Source organism: Lipotes vexillifer, unplaced genomic scaffold (assembly GCF_000442215.2).
Source record: "Lipotes vexillifer unplaced genomic scaffold, Lipotes_vexillifer_v1.1 scaffold1540, whole genome shotgun sequence".
NCBI lineage: Eukaryota > Metazoa > Chordata > Mammalia > Artiodactyla > Lipotidae > Lipotes > Lipotes vexillifer.
Window position 1 is genome coordinate 346,667 of NW_006787143.1, and position 17,756 is coordinate 364,422.

At 38.2% G+C, this 17,756-nt stretch overlaps 1 protein-coding gene across 1 annotated transcript in view; it reads right to left on the reverse strand.

Annotated features, from left to right (window-relative positions):
• The window catches only part of PARD3B (par-3 family cell polarity regulator beta), a gene marked incomplete at its 3' end in the record, with an annotated part of 751,281 nt that overhangs the window by 341,184 nt on the left and 392,341 nt on the right, over positions 1–17,756 (reverse strand). The window contains exon 5 of the mRNA XM_007459885.1: positions 11,592–11,674. Coding sequence (XP_007459947.1) covers positions 11,592–11,674 — 83 coding nt within the window. The remainder of the gene's footprint in view (positions 1–11,591; positions 11,675–17,756) is intronic.

Sequence of the window (17,756 nt, forward strand, 5' to 3'; positions counted from 1 at the left end):
TCACTTACAAAAAGAAAAGTCGGAAGATTTCACTAAGCTCAAAATAGCTAATTCAACCTTCTAAGACGTACTAAAACAAAAGCAGATAGTCACCAAGCATTATGTCCAATAGTATTAAGCAAGCTACATGTTCTAAGCTCCGACTGACAAAATTGATTCAAATAATCACTAGAATCAGCTGCTACCTACTTAAGACTTTAATACAAAACTATGGGTGAAAGCACAGAATCAGTGGTTTAAAATGAGCCTGTTGTGAACGGCTATGGCAAGAACTAGATGGAAAGTGCTTCATTTGGTTCCTTCCAGCAGAAAGACATGAGGCTTGAGGGAGAGAAGGGGCTGCAGACGGATGGTTGTAGGTCTGATTTCTCCACACAAGGCAAATGCACAGCATCTTTAAGATTAGTCAACCCAGTGACTGGCCACTACTTTAGGGTACAGAAGAGACAGGGCTGAGGGCAGGGAAGAGGAGATACTTTGTTTTAGGAGGAAATAATGATTAACTTATGAAATTAAAGAGAAGTGTATCCTAGTGGGTAGCTCTGAGTCAGGTGCCTAAGTAAATCATTTAAATTAAGATCACAAGTACGTTTCCTCATTTGGACAATGAGGGAATTAAGATAAATTCCTAATAGAGTTGCTGGTTTTAAAGAAAAAAATAGAGAATATTATATAAATACATCAAACACACAGTCTCTGGCATATACAAAGGACTCAATATCAGCTGTTAGTAATATTATTAGAACTTTGTGAAGGAACAAAGAAGCTTATGGGTTAAAAGGCAATAACCTATTTCAAACTTTCCAAATTTTCCTCAACTTGATTTCCTCAGTAAGAGTTTTTTTTTTTTCTTCTTAATCCGTAAATACTGTAGGATTTTCTTCATAATTAGACTGCTGACAGAGAACACAGTGGGTAATAATGAGTGGAGAGAAGTTACTGGCGGGTGTTCTTTGGGGACTGATGTCCAGGACTGTCATATACAGCAATGTGAGAGATGGACCACAGAGAGAGGCCTCCAAGAAGAGCTTGCTGATGACGCCGAAGGCTACTTGACAGTGAAATGACTTGGGTTTTTTTCCCCCAGTTTTATTGAGATATAATCAACAGCACGGTATACGTTTAAGGTACACAGCATAGTGATCTGACTTACATAAATAATGAAATGATTATCTCAGTAAGTTTACTGAACATCCATCATCTCATATAAATACAAAATTAAAGAAATAGAAAAAAATATTTTTCTTGTGATGAGAACGCTTAGCATTTACTCTTTTAACAACTTATGAAATGTCTTGTTGATACGATTATACTGAGTAAAAATCTAACAAAGAATTTGTTGTCAAAGGTGGTGGGATTCACTTAATGCAATTAATCGAGTAGTTCCAATGAAGAAACTCTGCAAGGAAAAAACAAAGTTTAATGCTTGAGGAGTTCATAATCAGCAGGCAGATTAGGACAGGTGACAAAAAATAATACAAAGTAATAGTAGTAGTACTTGCAGTATGTTCTCAATGAATGTACGCTATCTGGGGGGAGGCAGCATGTTAATCATCTTTTGGGTATTATATAACATGTACTCACATCAAATGCACAAAGTAAACATATCATTTCCATTACAGATAAGTAAACTGACGCTTAGAGAGGTTAAATCATCTGTCCAATATCACACCATTTATATAAGGTAAATTCAGGACACAAATTGGAATTTACTGCTTCTCGGAGCAGCAGCTTTCAACCATTTTGACATGTAAGTTTCAAAGCAGAGGTGCTTTCTGATGAGGTTCAGAGAAAAGGGAACAGGATCAGGAAGGAAAGCTGGAATCAGGAAAATTTTCTCAAAGGAAGTAGAATTTTAGATGGAACTGAGAAGGGTAAATGAATCTTCAACCAGAAAAGCTGGTGAGGGCGTGGAGAGATCATGCACGAGAGAGGGAACAGTTTGCACTGAGACACTGAATCAGGATGGTTTGCGGACACATGGATTGGCTGTGATACTAAAGAGGGAAGGAGGAGGGGGGAGGAGGGGGGAGAACAGAGGGTAAGATGATGAGGAGATGAGGCTGACCCATCAGCTTGAGATCACACCTCAGTGTGGTATGTCAAATTCCACAACGTAAAAAAGCACGCTTAATTTTTTGGAAGATGGAATCACTGTAGGTTTTGGAAATGAGAGCACTAAGATCAGTGCAGTGGTTTAGAAATATTTTACCTGGCAGAGATGTGGGATCAACTGGAAAAGGGAAAGACAAGGGAGAAATTGGTACTTGAGGTAGGAATTAGTAAATTACTGCAACAATGTATCTGAGAGGTATTACGGATTGAGCAATGATTACAGGAATAAAGCATGAAAACGTGGAGAAAGGTTCAAGGTATTATGAAATGGACTCTGTCAATAATTTGAAATATGAGAGGCCAAGGAGAAGATAGGATAAAATGTGATGACAGTTTTCATCCTGGGAAAAGAGGCATACCTGGAATAACGTGAGGTCAGGAATGAGCCAGAAATTAGGAACGAAGGGAAGGTCTTTTGCATACACTGCTTGCTAATTAAAGAGAAGCTTAAAGTGCAATCTTTTTTTTTTTTTTAACATCTTTATTGGAGTATAATAGCTTTACAATGTTGTGTTAGTTTCTGTGGTATACTAAAGTGAATCAGCTATATGCATACATATATCCCCATATCCCCACCCTCTTGCAAGAGTCTTCCTCCCACCCTCCCTGTCCCACTCCTCTAGGTGGCCACAAAGCACTGAGCTGATCTTCCTCTGCTGTGCGGCTGCTTCCCACTAGCTATCTATTTTACATTTGGTAGTGTATGTATGTCCATGACTCTCTCACTTCATCCCAGCTTACCCTTCTCCCTCCCTGTGTCCTCAAGTCCATTCTCTACGTCTGGGTCCTGCCCCTAGGTTCATGACAATCTTTTTTTTTTTTTTTTTTTTTTTTCATATATGTGTTAGCACACAGTATTTATTTTCTCTTTCTGACTTACTTCACTCTGTACAACAGACTCTAGGTCCATCCACCTCATTACAAATAACTCAGTTTCGTTTATTTTTATGGCTGAGTAATATTCCATTGTATATATGTACCACATCTTTATCCATTCACCTGTTGATGGACACTTAGGTGGCTTCCATGTCCTGGCTATTGTAAATAGAGCTGCAATGAACATTGTGGTACATGATCCTTCTTGAATTATGGTTTTCTCAGGGTATATGCCCAGTAGTGGGATTTCTGGGTCATATGGTAGCTCTGTTTTTAGTTTTTTAAGGAACCTCCATACCATTCCCCATAGTGGCTGTATCAATTGACATTCCCACCAACAGTGCAAGAGAGTTCCCCTTTCTCCACATCCTCTCCAGTATTTATTGTTTGTAGATGTTTTGATGATGGTCATTCTGACCGGTGTGAGATGATACCTCATTGTAGTTTTGATTTGAATTCCTCTAATGATTGGCAATATTGAGCATTCTTTCATGTGTTTGCAGGCAATGTGTATATCTTCTTTGGAGAAATGTCTATTTAGGTCTTGTGCCCATTTTTGGATTGGGTTGTTTGTTTTGTTGATATTGAGCTGCATGAGCTGCTTGTATATTTTGGAGATTAATCCTTTGTCAGCTGCTTCATTTGCAAATATTTTCTCCCATTCTGAGGGTTGGCTTTTCTTCTTGTTCATGGTTTCCTTTGCTGTGCAAAAGCTTTTAAATTTCATTAGGCCCCATTTGTTTATTTTTGTTTTTATTTCCATTACTCTAGGAGGCAGGTCAAAAAGGATCTTGCTGTGATTTATGTCATTGAGTGTTCTGCCTATGTTTTCCTCTAAGAGTTTTATACTGTCTGGCCTTACATTTAGGTCTTTAATCCGTTTGGAGTTTACTTTTGTGTATGGTGTTAGACAGTGTTCTAATTTAATTCTTTTACATGTAGCTGTCCAGTTTTCCCAGCACCACTTATTGAAGTGGCTGTCTTTTCTTCATCGTATATTTTTGCCTCCCATATCAAAGATAAGGTGATGATATGCATGTGGATTTATCTCTGGGCTTTCTAACCTGTTCCATTTATCTCTATTTCTGTTTTTGTGCCAGTACCATACTGTCTTGATTACTGTACCTATGTAATTGCCTCAAGATTGCTTTGACTATTTGGGGTCTTCTGTGTTTCCATAAAAATTGTGAAAATTTTTGTTCTAGTTCTTTGGAAATGCCATAGGTAGTTTGATATGGATGCACTGAATCTGTAGATTGCTCTGGGTACTATACAGTCATTGTTCCAATGTTGACTCTTCCAATCCAAGAACATGGTATATCTCTCCATCTGTTTGTATCACCTTTAATTTCTTTCATCCATATCTTACAGTCTTCTGCATACAGGTCTTTTGTCTCCTTAGGTAGGTTATTCCTAGGTATTTTATTCTTTTTGTTGCAATGGTAAATGGGAGTGTTTCCTTAATTTCTCTTTCAAATTTTTCATCGTTAGTGTATAGGAATGAAAGAGTTTTCTGTGCATTAATTTTGTATCCTGCTACTTTACCAAATTCACTGACTAGCTCTAGTAGTTTTCTGGTAGCATCTTTAGGATTCTCTACGTATACTACCATGTCATCTGCAAACAGTGACAGCTTTATTTCTTCTTTTCCAATTTGGATTCCTTTTATTTCTTTTTCTTCTCTGATTGCTGTTGCTAAAACTTCCAAAACTATGTTCAATGATAGTGGTGAGAGTGGGCAACCTTGTCTTGTTCCTGATCTTAGAAGAAATGGCTTCAGTTTTTCACCATTGAGAACGATGTTGGCTGTGGGTTTGTCATATATGACCTTTATTAAGTTGAGCTAGGTCCCCTTTATGCCCACTTTCTGGAGTTTTTATCATAAATGGGTGTTGAACTTTGCAGAAATATTTTTCTGCATCTATTGAGATGATCATATGGTTTTTCTTCTTCAATTTGTTAATATGGTTTATCACATTGATTGATTTGCATATACTGAAGAATCCTTGCATTCCTGGGATGAACCCCTCTTGATCATGGTGTATGACCATTTTAAAGGGCTGTTGGATTCTGTTTGCTAGTATTTTGCTGAGGATTTTTGCATCTATGTTCATCAGTGATATCGGCCTGTAGTTTTCTTTCTTTGTGACATCTTTGTCTGGTTTTGGTATCAGGGTGATGGTGGCCTCGTAGAATGAGTTTGTGAGTGTTCCTCCCTCTGCTATATTTTGGAAGAGTTTGAGAAGGATAGGTGTTAGCTCTTCTCTAAAGGTTTGATAGAATTCGCCTGTGAAGCCATCTGGTCCTGGGCTTTTGTTTGTCGGAAGATTTTTAACCACAGTCTCAATTTCTGTGCTTGTGATTGGTCTGTTTATATTTTCTATTTCTTCCTGGTTCAGTCTTGGAAGGTTGTGCTGTTCTAAGAGTTTGTCCATTTCTTCCAGGTTGTCAATTTTATCGGCATAGGGTTGCTCGTAGTGATCTCTCATGAGCCCTTGTATTTCTGCCGTGTCAGGTGTTACTTCCCCTTTTTCATTTCTGATTCTATTGATTGGAGTCTTCTCCCTTTTTTTCCTGATGAGTCTGGCTAATGGTTTACCTATCTCGTTTATCTTCTCAAAGAACCAGCTTTTAGTTTTATTGATCTTTGCTATTGTTTCCTTCATCATTTATTTCTGATCTGATCTTTATGATTTCTTTCCTTCTGCTAACTTTGGGGGTTTTTTTGTTCTTCTTTCTCTAATTGCTTTAGGTGTAAGTTTACGTTGTTTATTTGAGATGTTTCTTGTTTCTTGAGATAGGATTGTATTGCTATAAACTTCCCTCTTGAAATGTTTTTGCTGTATCCCATAGATTTTGCGGTCATCATGTTTTCACTGTCATTTGTTCCTAGGTATTTTTTGATTTCGTCTTTGATTTCTTCAGTGATCTCTTGGTTATTTAGTAGTGAATTGTTTAGCCTCCATGTGTTTGTATTTTTTACAGTTTTTTCCCCTGTAACTGATATCTAGTCTCATAGCATTGTGGTCAGAAAAGATATTTGATACCATTTCAATTTTCTAAAATTTACCAAGGCTTGATTTATGACCCAAGATATGATCTATCCTGGAGAATGTTCCATGAGCACTTGAGAAGAATGTGTATTCTGTTGCTTTTGGATGGTATGTCCTATAAATAACAATTAAGTCCATGTTGTTTAATGTACCATTTAAAGCTTGTGTTTCCTTATTTATTTTCATTTGGGGTGATCTGTCCATTGGTGAAAGTGGGATGTTAAAGTGCCCTATTATTATTGTGTTACTGTCGATTTTCCCTTGTATGGCTGTTAGCATTTGCCTTATGTATTGAGGTGCTCCTATGTTGGGTACATAAATATTTACAATGGTTATACATTCTTCTTGGATTGATCCCTTGATCATTATGCAGGGTCCTTCTTTTTCTCTTGTAATAGTCTTTAAAGTCTATTTTGTCTGATATGAGAATTGCTACTCCAGCTTTCTTTTGATTTCCATTTGCATGGAATGTCCTTTTCCATCCCCTCACTTTCAGTCTGTATGTGTCCCTAGGTGTGAAGTGGGTCTCTTGTAGACAGCATACATACGGGTCTTGTTTTTGTATTCATTCAGTCAGTCTATGTGTTTTGGTTGGAGCATTTAATCCATTTACATTTAAGGTAATTGTAGACATGTATATTCCTATTACCACTTTCTTAATTGTTTTGGGTTTGTTTTTTGTAGGTCTTTTCCTTCTCTTGTGTTTCCTGCCTAGAGAAGTTCCTTTAACATTTTCTGTAAATCTGGTTTGGTGGTGCGGAATTCTCTTAACTTTTGCTTGCCTGTAAAGGTTTTAATTTCTCTGTCGAATCTGAATGAGATCCTTGCTGGGTAGAGTAGTCTTGGTTGTAGGTTTTTCCCTTTCATCACTTCTAAATATGTCCTGCCACACCCTTCTGGCTTGCAGAGTTTTTGCTGAAAGATTAGCTGTTAACTTTCTGGGGATTCCCTTGTGTGTTATTTGTTGCTTTTCCCTTGCTGCTTTTAATATTTTTTCTTTGTATTTAATTTTTGAAAGTTTGATTAATATGTGTCTTGGCGTGTTGCTCCTTGGATTTATCCTGTATGGAACTCTCTGAGCTTCCTGGACTTGACTATTTCCTTCCCCATGTTAGGGAAGTTTTCAACTATAATCTCTTCAAATACTCTCTCAGTCCCTTTCTTTTTCTCTTCTTCTTCTGGGACCCCTGCAATTCGAATGCTGGTGTGTTCAATGTTGTCCCAGAGGTCTCTGAGACCGTCCTCAGTTCTTTTCATTCTTTTTTCTTTATTTCACTCTGCAGTAGTTATTTTCACTATTTTATCTTCCAGGCACTTATCTGTTCTTCTGTCTCAGTTTTTCTGCTATTGATTCCTTCTAGAGAATTTTTAATTTCATTTATTGTGTTGTTCATCATTGTTTGTCTGCTCTTTAGTTCTTCTAGCTACTTGTTAAACATTTCTTGTATTTTCTCCATTTTGGATCATCTTTACTATCGTTACTCTGAATTCTTTTTTCAGGTAGACTGCCTATTTCCTCTTCAATTGTTTGGTCTGCTGGGTTTTTACCTTGCTCCTTCATCTGCTGCATATTACTCTTTCCTCCATTTTGTTTAACATACTGTGTTTGGGGTCTCCTTTTCACAGGCTGCAGGTTTATAGTTCCTGTTATTTTTGGTGTCTGCAGCCACTGGGTGAGGTTGGTTCAGTTGCTTGTGTAGGCTTCCTGGTGGAGGGTACTGGTGACTGTGTTCTGGTGGGTGGGGCTGGATTTTTTGTGTTTTGGTGGGCAAAGCTGCGTCCGATGGTGTGTTTTGAGCTGTCTGTGAACTTGGTTTGATTTTAGGCAGTCTCTCTGCTAATGGGTGGGGCTGTGTTCCTGTCTTGCTAGTTGTTTGGCATGGGGTGTCGAGCACTGGAGCATGCTGGCCGTTGGGTGGTGCTGGGTCTTAGCATTGAGATGGAGATCTCTGGGAGAGCTCTCGCCGATTGTCATTACATGGGGCCAGGAGGTCTCTGGTGGTCCAATGTCGTGAACTCAGGTCTCCCACCTCAGAGGCTCAGGCCTAACATCAGGCCAGAGCACCAAGACCCTGTCAGCTGCACAGCAGTCCTCAGAAGGAGCAGTGGGTCACCCTTGTGGATGAACGGGAGTGCACACCAAGTGGTAATCTTAGTTTTAAAAAAGAAACATCCAATAGAAACCTCTTGCTTCATTGTCTTCTTAAGATCAAAATACATTGAGTAGTACCTCATAAGAGATACATATAAGACTATTGTAAGATATATTGTAAGACTATTTGGAGAACTGCCTCTAAATATCATTTTTCTTTAAATATAAATGCTTGTGTTAATAATGGGTGAGCAGTTAATACTTATGCCTATGATTTATGAAGCACTGTGTTTTATCCGTTCAGTCATTCACTCCACAAACATGCTGCTATTATGTCCCAAGATCTGTGCCTGGTGTCGGGAATCCTTGGAGGATCCATAGTGTTGTTTGGGAGAATGACAAATAGTTACAATATAGTATGTGTGATAATGATGATTGCAAGAGCAATTAATGTTTATCCAGCCTTTCATTTAGTATTGTGCTAGTGTAACTGCCCATTTTCCATAGGAAAAAAAGAATATTTTAAAGAGATTTAATAAATAGTCCACAGAAAAAAAAGAATATTGTAAAGAGGTTTAATAAATAGTCCACAGTTACAAAGGTAGTGTTCAAACTCAGGACTTCAATAAATCCAAAAGTCTGGAACTAAGGAATGGTTTGATAAATGCTGTGGTTTAAAAAATTTTATCCAGGGACTTCCCTGGTGGCACAGTGGTTAAGAATCTGCCTGCCAGTGCAGGAGACATGGGTTCAAGTCCTGGTCCAGGAAGATACCACATGCCACAGAGCAACTAAGCCCGTGCACCACACCTACTGAGCCTGTGCTCTAGAGCCCGCAAGCCACAACTACTGAGCCCGCGTGCCACAACTACTGAAGCCTGCGTGCCTAGAGCCCATGCTCTGCAACAAGACAAGCCAGCACAATGAGAAGCCCACACACCACAACTGAGAGCAGCCCCTGCTCCCTGCAACTAGAGAAAGCTTCCATGCGCAGCAACAAAGACCCAATGTAGCCAAAAAATTTTTTAAAAAATAAATAAATAGGGCTTCCCTGGTGGCGCAGTGGTTGAGAGTCTGCCTGCCGATGCAGGGGACACGGGAAGATCCCATGTGACGCGGAGTGGCTGTGCCCTGTGAGCCATGGCTGCTGAGCCTGCGCGTCCGGAGCCTGTCGCTCCGCAATGGGAGAGGCCTCAACAGTGAGAGGCCCGCGTACCGCAATCAATCAATCAATCAATCAATCAATCAATACTTTTAAAAAAGAAAAAATATTTTATCCAATAGTGATATGTGGGATCAATGAGAATAAGGAGAGATTGACACTTAAGAGCAGAGTTAGTAGGTTATTACAATAGTCTGACAGAGAGTAACAAAGGCTTGAACAATAGCTAGGGGAATTAAAACATCACAACAGGTTGAAGCCATTTTGAGATGGACTCTGCAGTAATTTACTTAGCTTCTACGCCATCTGCATGGAAGTGAGCCCAAAGTCCTATGCTTGGGCCAAGCTCTGTGGGGTATTAGACTATCCTTGCCTTAGGAGAAAACTGATGATGTAACTCAGCTGTAAGTGGCTTCCTAATTTCCTTCCCTTCTTTCTTCCTCATCCCATACCAGCTAGAATCAACATCCTGTCCTAGAATTTTAATCTCTAAGCTTCCTGCCACTCTGCCCACCTCCACGCCCCCGCCCCAGCTTTGCATTCCATGCTGTTAAAATCCTCATCTTCCCCTCATCTGAGAGTCTGCAAGCAATGGAGTTTGCATTCACTCTACTTTCTGATCTTGGCCTCAGACTAATTTCAGATGATTTTTCCTACACTGGTGCTCACCATATCAGGTTTCTTAGCCCTGATTATGTATCATGAAATAAAACACCAAAGAATCAGTGAAGGTGCACACAACAGGTAACACTGGAGTAAAAGGATTTGGAGACAAGAGTGGTGAATGTAGACTGGGTCTCTAGAAATTAATCGCTCTGAATTGCGACTCCTTAGCCTGCTAAAGGTGATAACAAAACTCATGCAAAAAGTCCCTTGTGATAATCAAATTATACAGATACACATATGTATTTTCATTAAAGAATATTATTTTTTAAAAGTCCGATAGTCCGTTTCTCTGAATTCCTTGTATCTGGAGAAAGCTGAGCTAATTTGTTCATGCAGCCATAAACCAAACGATTGTTAACTCTATAACGACGTAATACTTAGCCAAGATGTTAGCAAACTTTTCAAAAAGCTAACATTAAAAAAAATGAAATTAAAGGCAAACAGAGTAAGAGTATTACATTCATTATGCCTACCTCCAAAAACAATCTTATCAAGCTTCTGAAAAGACAGTGCCCTGGAGATTTTCTGTACCAAAGTTTAAATATTGTGCAGCTCATTAATCTTAGAAACACAATCTAAATAAAGAGTAACTATGTCATATGGCCATAAATTATAAGCTTGAGAAAAATCCACACAGTAAAGCAGCATGATGAAAGGTGATCACACATTTTTTTTTTTTAACCTAATTCCATGTAACATGCTTGGCACCTATTAATAACTGGACTCAATGAAAGGAGTATGTTGACTGACTGAATGAATGACCATCAGTCTCAAAAGCATCACCTTTCAGGGCTAAAGCCAACAATCTATTAAACATGAAATTACTTATGCAAATTTTGAAGCAACTTTAAAAATGATGATCATGATAATAATAAAGATGATGATGACGTTGATGATAGTGGTAGCAACAGGACTTACTCTGACTCAGGCACTGTTCAAAGTACTTTACACATGATAACTAATTCTGTCTTCATACTAACCCTCTGAAGAAGGCTTTAATATTATTTCCATTTTACAGACCAGAAACTAAGGCAAAGATTGATGAGCAACTTGCCTAAACTCCTAGAAGTAATAAGCAGCAGAGCTGGGATTTGAACCCAGGCAGTAGCTAGGGATGAACTGGAAATCAGCACAGAGCAAAGCAAGTGCCTGTAAACATGACAGCAACTAACTTTGTATAATAAGTTACTTACATTAAAAACATGAAAAATCCAGGTTGATAGGCTGGATTCGTTTTATACACAGAGTAAAATATTGCAAGATTGTTAAAACACAAGGCACAGTAATATTCAAGGAGCTGACATCTAAGATAAACACTGCACCACGATGAACGCTGAAATGTTCACTTTAAACTGTTGTTCAAAGAGAAGAAAAAATCAATTAAGAAATCCAGGTTGCAGAAGAGCTGGAAGCATCGAGGCTCATTTGTATATATGTTTGTCAGGAAGTTCTCACATCATATAAAGAAAATGAGAGAAAAAAGTAATTTAGCAATTAATTTTAGAATTAGGTTTCACTCAAGTATTCTACTTATCTTGATGTTTCCTGTAAAATAAAAACTATAATCTAAAAAAAACCAAACATTAAATTGAAATAAAATATTCTTATTCACATAAGTAGAATATACCTCAATGCATCCATTGTTTTCGGCGATGTCAGTTCTGTCTGCACACCATTCATAACTTCATCTTCTAAGTCCTGTGTGGAATTCTGTAGTGAAACAAACCCACAAGCATGTGGATGTTATGCACATAGAATTGAAGATTTGAATAAAAAGTCTCAACAGGAGAGAGTAAATGGTTTTACTCTGGATATATACAGTGTGCTCCAATTTCTTTGAAGACTGGAAACAGGTGTTAATCTTTTCAGTGCTTTCAATGTTCTTTTCTCTTCCGTTTGGTTTCTGAAATACTCAAACGGGCCATTGACACAAGGCAGTATGTTAAGAGCTTTGGAATACATCATTTAGCTTCCTGCTACTCAACCATAAGCTTTTGGGAATGAGTGTTTTAAATCAGCAAGGAAAAGGGGTACCAAAGGGAAGGTGCCACTGACAGGTAGTGATGTATTAGCTTTAATGTACTGTACTTGCTTGCATCTCCCTGGTGACACTAAAAATATAAACAAAGCAAAATTCATGAAAAAAAGGTTGCCTGGCAAGGTCACTTCTATCAAAAAGTGTGACAGGACTAGCGCAGGAAAAGAAATCTGGAGTTCTTACTTTGCCTTAAGACTTTAATTCTGAGGATGATCTTCAGCACAGAGAAACTAAAATTAACCACTTAACTTCTGAAATGGTAAACACTCTTCTACTGCAGAGAGGTAAGAGGGCAAGAGAGGTCCTGCACTCCAGGATGGTGGCAAAGTTGAACTGGGTGTTACAGAGAGGAGAGATGGATTCTAGAAAGCCAGCCCGCTTGAGATTCTCATTTAGTAAGACATTAGTTCTCGGTTAGGCTTTGGAACTGAACATTTTTTTTCTTTTTTTAAGCATCTTTATTGGAGTATAATTGCTTTACATTGCTGTGTTAGTTTCTGCTTTATAACAAAATGAATCAGCTATACATATACATATATCCCCATATCCCCTCCCTCTTGCATCCCCCTCCCACCCTCCCTATCCCACCCCTCTAGGTGGTCACAAAGCACTGAGCTGATCTCCCTGTGCAATGTGGCTGCTTCCCACTAGCTATCTATTTTACACTTGGTAGTGTATATATGTCCATGTCACTCTCTCACTTCGTCCCAACTTACCCTTCCCCCTCCCCGTGTGGAATGAACTTTAACAGAGTAATTCTGCAGACACATCACTCTTCAGAAGCAGAGTCACAGATAGCGCTCATTACAAACCCAGGTTTCACTGAAACAAATTACATGGAGCATTCATGGATCTAAACGTACCATTTCAACCAAAAAATACAACAGATGAGTGAAAAGGCTGGACATAAAGGAATTAGGTTAATATTTTGAAGAAAACAAGACAGAGAGGCACAACTTAAGCAGTGTGTCATTGTGAACTGATTAAAAAAATTTATTTCATTTTTAGATTGAAGAGCAACATTTCACCTGGAAGTTGGTAGTTTTGGGAAGCACTTGATCTACACTAGATTTAAAAAATTTATTCGCTTTTTCGTCTTCATGAGGATAAAGAAAAAAAAAATCCAAAAAGTTAAAGGATGCTTTTTAGTTTAAGGTACTAAATCTTAAAAGATGAATGTCTTTGAAAGCTTTCAAACATTCACCTTATTATGAAGGGCTTGATGTATGCTTACACTGAAAAGTCACAGGGTTGGGCAGGTTACAAAAATACTTGAAGAGACAATTTAACAAAATATATATACTTGTGACTATTGCACATGACAGAACATTTGATGACTGCATTTATGTCAAAATCAAAATCACTGACTTTCTCATCTCTCTCTCTCACAAGAGGGAGCTCCATGAAGGGTGAGGCTGTATCTAGTCCTCTCTACATTAAGCACACAACACACAGAATTGATTTAGTGAATGTTAATGAGTAAATAAGCTGAATGGCATTCTATTAGCTTCCTAATACTGTGCAATAAATTCAAAATTAAATGGCTAAAAAACATTATCTCCCATAGGTTCTGTGAGAGATTTAGAAGTGGCTTGGCTGGGCAGTTGTGGGGTAGAATCTCTCATAAGGTTGCAGTCAAGGTGTCAGCAGGGCTGCAGCTGCAATCATCTAAAGGCTTTACTGAAGCTTTAAGATCCACTACTTTTTCTCTTATAAAAGCTTCATTAAGATATGCTTTATATAACATTAAATTCACCCTCTGAAAAAGTACAGGGCAGTCCTTTTTCACTTATTCACAGAGTTTTGCAACCACCACCGCTATGTAATTTTAGAACAATTTCAAAACCCCACAAAGAAACCCCATACTCATTAGCCAGCACTCCCCATGTTTTCTGCTTCCCACAGCCCATGGCAATCATTTACTTTCTGTCGCTAAGGATTTTTTTTTAAATAAAATTTATTTGTTTGTTTGTTTATGGCTGGGTTGGTTCTTCGTTGCTGCACACAGGCTTCCTCTAGTTGCTCTTTTTTTGTGGTGCGCGGGCTTCTCACTGAAGTGGCTTCTCTTGTTGCAGTGCACGGGCTCTAGGCTCAGTAGTTGTGGCTTGCGGGCTCTAGGGCACAGGCTCAGTAACTGTGGCGTGAGGGCTTAGTTGCTCCGCAGCATGTGGGATCTTCCTGGACCAGGGCTCGAACCCAGTCCCTGCATTGGCAGGTGGATTCTTAACCACTGCGCCACCAGGGAAGCCCTGTCAATAAGGATTTACCTATTCTGAACATTTTATATAAACAGAATCATAAGATATGTGGCTTCTATCACTTAACATGATGTTCTTAAGACCCTCCCATGATGTGGCATGTATCAGTATTTCATTCCATTTTTTGGTCAAATAATATTCCACTGTATGGATGTACCACATTCTGTTTACCCATGAATCACTCTATGGGCATTTGGGTTGTTTCCACTTTTGCTTATGATTATGAATTATGCTGCCACGAATATTTGAAGTGTTCAATTGTGAAATAATGCTAAGAATGAGAAATTCTTGCATGGACAGACGTTTTTCATTTCTCTCAGGTATACACCTAAGGAGTGGAATTGATGGGCCATATCTTAACTCTATGTTTAACATTCTGAGGGACTGCTATAGTATTTCCAAAATATCTGCACAATTTTGCATTTCCATCAGTAATATATGAGGGTTCCAATTTCTCAAAATCCTCACCAACACTTGTTATTTTCCTTTTTTAAAAATAACTTAGCCATCATAGTGGGTGTAAAATTTAGCCATCATAGTGGTTTTTGTTTTGCATATACCTAGTGACTAATGATTTGCATTTCCCTAATGATTAATGATGCTGAGCAACTTGTCATGAGACTGTTGGACATTTGTATATCTTCTCTGAAGAAATGCCTAATTATTTGTATTTTTATTATTGAGTTGTAAGAGTTTCCTAAACATTCCATATACATATTCCTTACGTATACGATTTCCAAATCTTGTCCCATTCTATGGGCTGTGTTTTCACTTTCTTGATGGGCCTTTGAAGCACAAAAGTTTCTAATTTTAATGAAGTTCTATTTATTTTTTCTTTAGTTCCTTGTGTTTTGGTGTCATATCTAAGAAATACTGCCTAACACAAGGTCACAAGGATTTACTCCTGTATGTTTTCCTAAGTGTTTTATAGTGTTAGCTCTTACATTTAGGCCTATTACCATTTCTAGTTGATTTTTGTACACTGTGTGAGGTAGGGGATCCAACTTCATTCTTCACACGTGGATATTTAGCTGTGCCAGCACCATCCGTTGAAAAGACTATTCTTTCTGCACTGAGTTGTATTAACACCCTTACCAAAACTCAACTGACCCAAAATGCAAGGGTTTATTTCTGGACTCTCAATTTTATTCTATTGATCTATATTTGTATCCTTTTGCCAGTACTACACAGTCTTGATTACTGTAGCTTTGTACTAAGTTTTGGAACCAGGAAGTAAGAATTCTCCAATTATTTTTTTAAGTTTGTTCTGACTATTCTGGGTTCTTTGCATTTTCATATGAATTTTAGAATCTGAGCATCAAGTTTTGCAAAAGTGCTGGCTGGATTTGGTAAGGATCACATTGAATCTGTAGCTTAATTTAGAGAGTATTACCATCTTAACAAAATAAGTCTAGTCTATGAACAGTTAACAGTGGCAGTTATTAAAACAAATATTCTTTTTTGGCTTTGTAATTCTATATGGACATACATCCTCGGAATGTCAAAGAAAAAACTGGGATGTTTGTTATAAGGTTTTAGCTGTATTTTTGACTCTGCTCCCTACTCCAACTGTAATTTTCTTGTTGATCCCATGCCAAAGTAAGAAAATAACATATTTTCTGGTTCAAATCAATGTTCTGCAAGGTTCAAAGGAATTTTTTTCTAGTTCTGGTTAGATAGTAAGTAAAGGTTTTATTTATGTCAACAAAGTACCTAATGCTCCGAGTATATGAAAATGTCAATTAGAATTTGAAAGCAATACTGGACCAATTGCAATGTGATAATCTGCTCAAGGGTAATTCTGAACTGACTACACTTATATAGCAATCATGTCAATCACTACAGACTTAAAGAAAAAACACATATTCACAGACTTATGTGTCTAAGACAAAAGTTCTATTTTAAAAGCTGCATCAAAAACTCTGCTTGCCACAGCTATCAAAAAGGGTAGTAAAAACAAAAAAAGCTTCCCTGGTAGCGCAGTAGTTGAGAGTCCGCCTGCCAATGCAGGGGACACGGGTTCGTGACCCGGTCCGGGAAGATCCCACATGCCCCGGAGCAGCTGGGCCCGTGAGCCATGGCCGCTGAGCCTGCGCGTCTGGAGCCTGTGCTCCGCAACGGGAGAGACCACAACAGTGAGAGGCTCACGTACCGCAAAATAAAAAAAAAGGGGTAGTAACTATAGTTTATCATCTCAACTAATGGGCAGTGTTTGTCACTTGCCAAAATCATTTCTATATATTGAAGTAAAAGAATTCTTTGATATTCTCTAGAGATGGGGCAGACAGACAGATGCTTAGGACATCCTACAAGGACACAAAGCCAATTCCCAGTTGACTTCAACAATACTGCAGCAGTGCAGTGCTTCAAGACTTAGACAGCTTATTTCTTGACAGGGTCCATAAAAATCACTTTTTCCAAACATTACCAAATAAATGATATGCAATAATTTAAGAGCACTTAGGCTTTTCCTTCACTAAATAACAGGATGAAATGAAGAGTCACAAAATCACACAAAGCTAAAAATAAAAATTATATATATTTTTTCTCATAGCTTATTTGAATAACTTTGAGCCAAATCTGTAAAATCGTGACTTTTAAATTTGGGAATAAAGGAGCAAAAATCATCTCATTATGAAGAGCTAGGGTATAAACAACAGGTGCTGAACAGTCACTATATTTCTTCAGTTTAGATTTGAGAAATATTAATTACGTGATTTCAAATCCTCAAATTTGTCTCCAGAAAATACTATGGTTTGGCAAGCTCTATGTTTAATCTTATTGGTAAAATTATTATAATTTCTATTTTTAATGTTAACTTAAAATAGATCTGATCAGTTGCATAGAATACAAAGGTATAAAGCTATGTTGAAATTTACTTTGTCTCTTCCCTTTGCTCACATTACAATACTTTGCTCCCTAATAAAGTTCAGCATGAGGTCGTGTCTTGCCAGCCAGGCAGAGACCTTTAAGAAGCTTGTCCTTTACCTCTTTGATTATCAGAGCAGGGAACGTATCATATGTGGCTCTCACAACAGACAAGTTTAATTACTACAATTTTTAAAACGTGAACATTTTTAGCAACACTTTGAGGATCATGGGAGCATTTCTGACAGCCAGAATGAGTTGGAGTTAAACATCACTGTGCTATTTTTAGCTTTAAAATCAACACTTACATAAATACTCCCAAACCAATTAGCGGCAGCTGGAAAGTAAAGGTGTTCACATTTAGTTAGTACGAGTGCTCACGACGGCAAGTGTTCACAGGCTGCATGGAAGGGGCCAAGTACCAGGCAGGGCAGCCCTCTCTCTCCAGTGTGATCCTGGTGTTGGCACCAGGCTGTCGTTTCAACGTTCACTGTGGGTATAAGTCACCGATTTTGTACAGGAAAGTGTGTTCATGACGTAGCCTCATTAAGTTATACATCTCCAAATAAACTTAACACTCATGATAAAACTTTTTGGAAGAAAACGTTACCCACATTCTCATCACTAT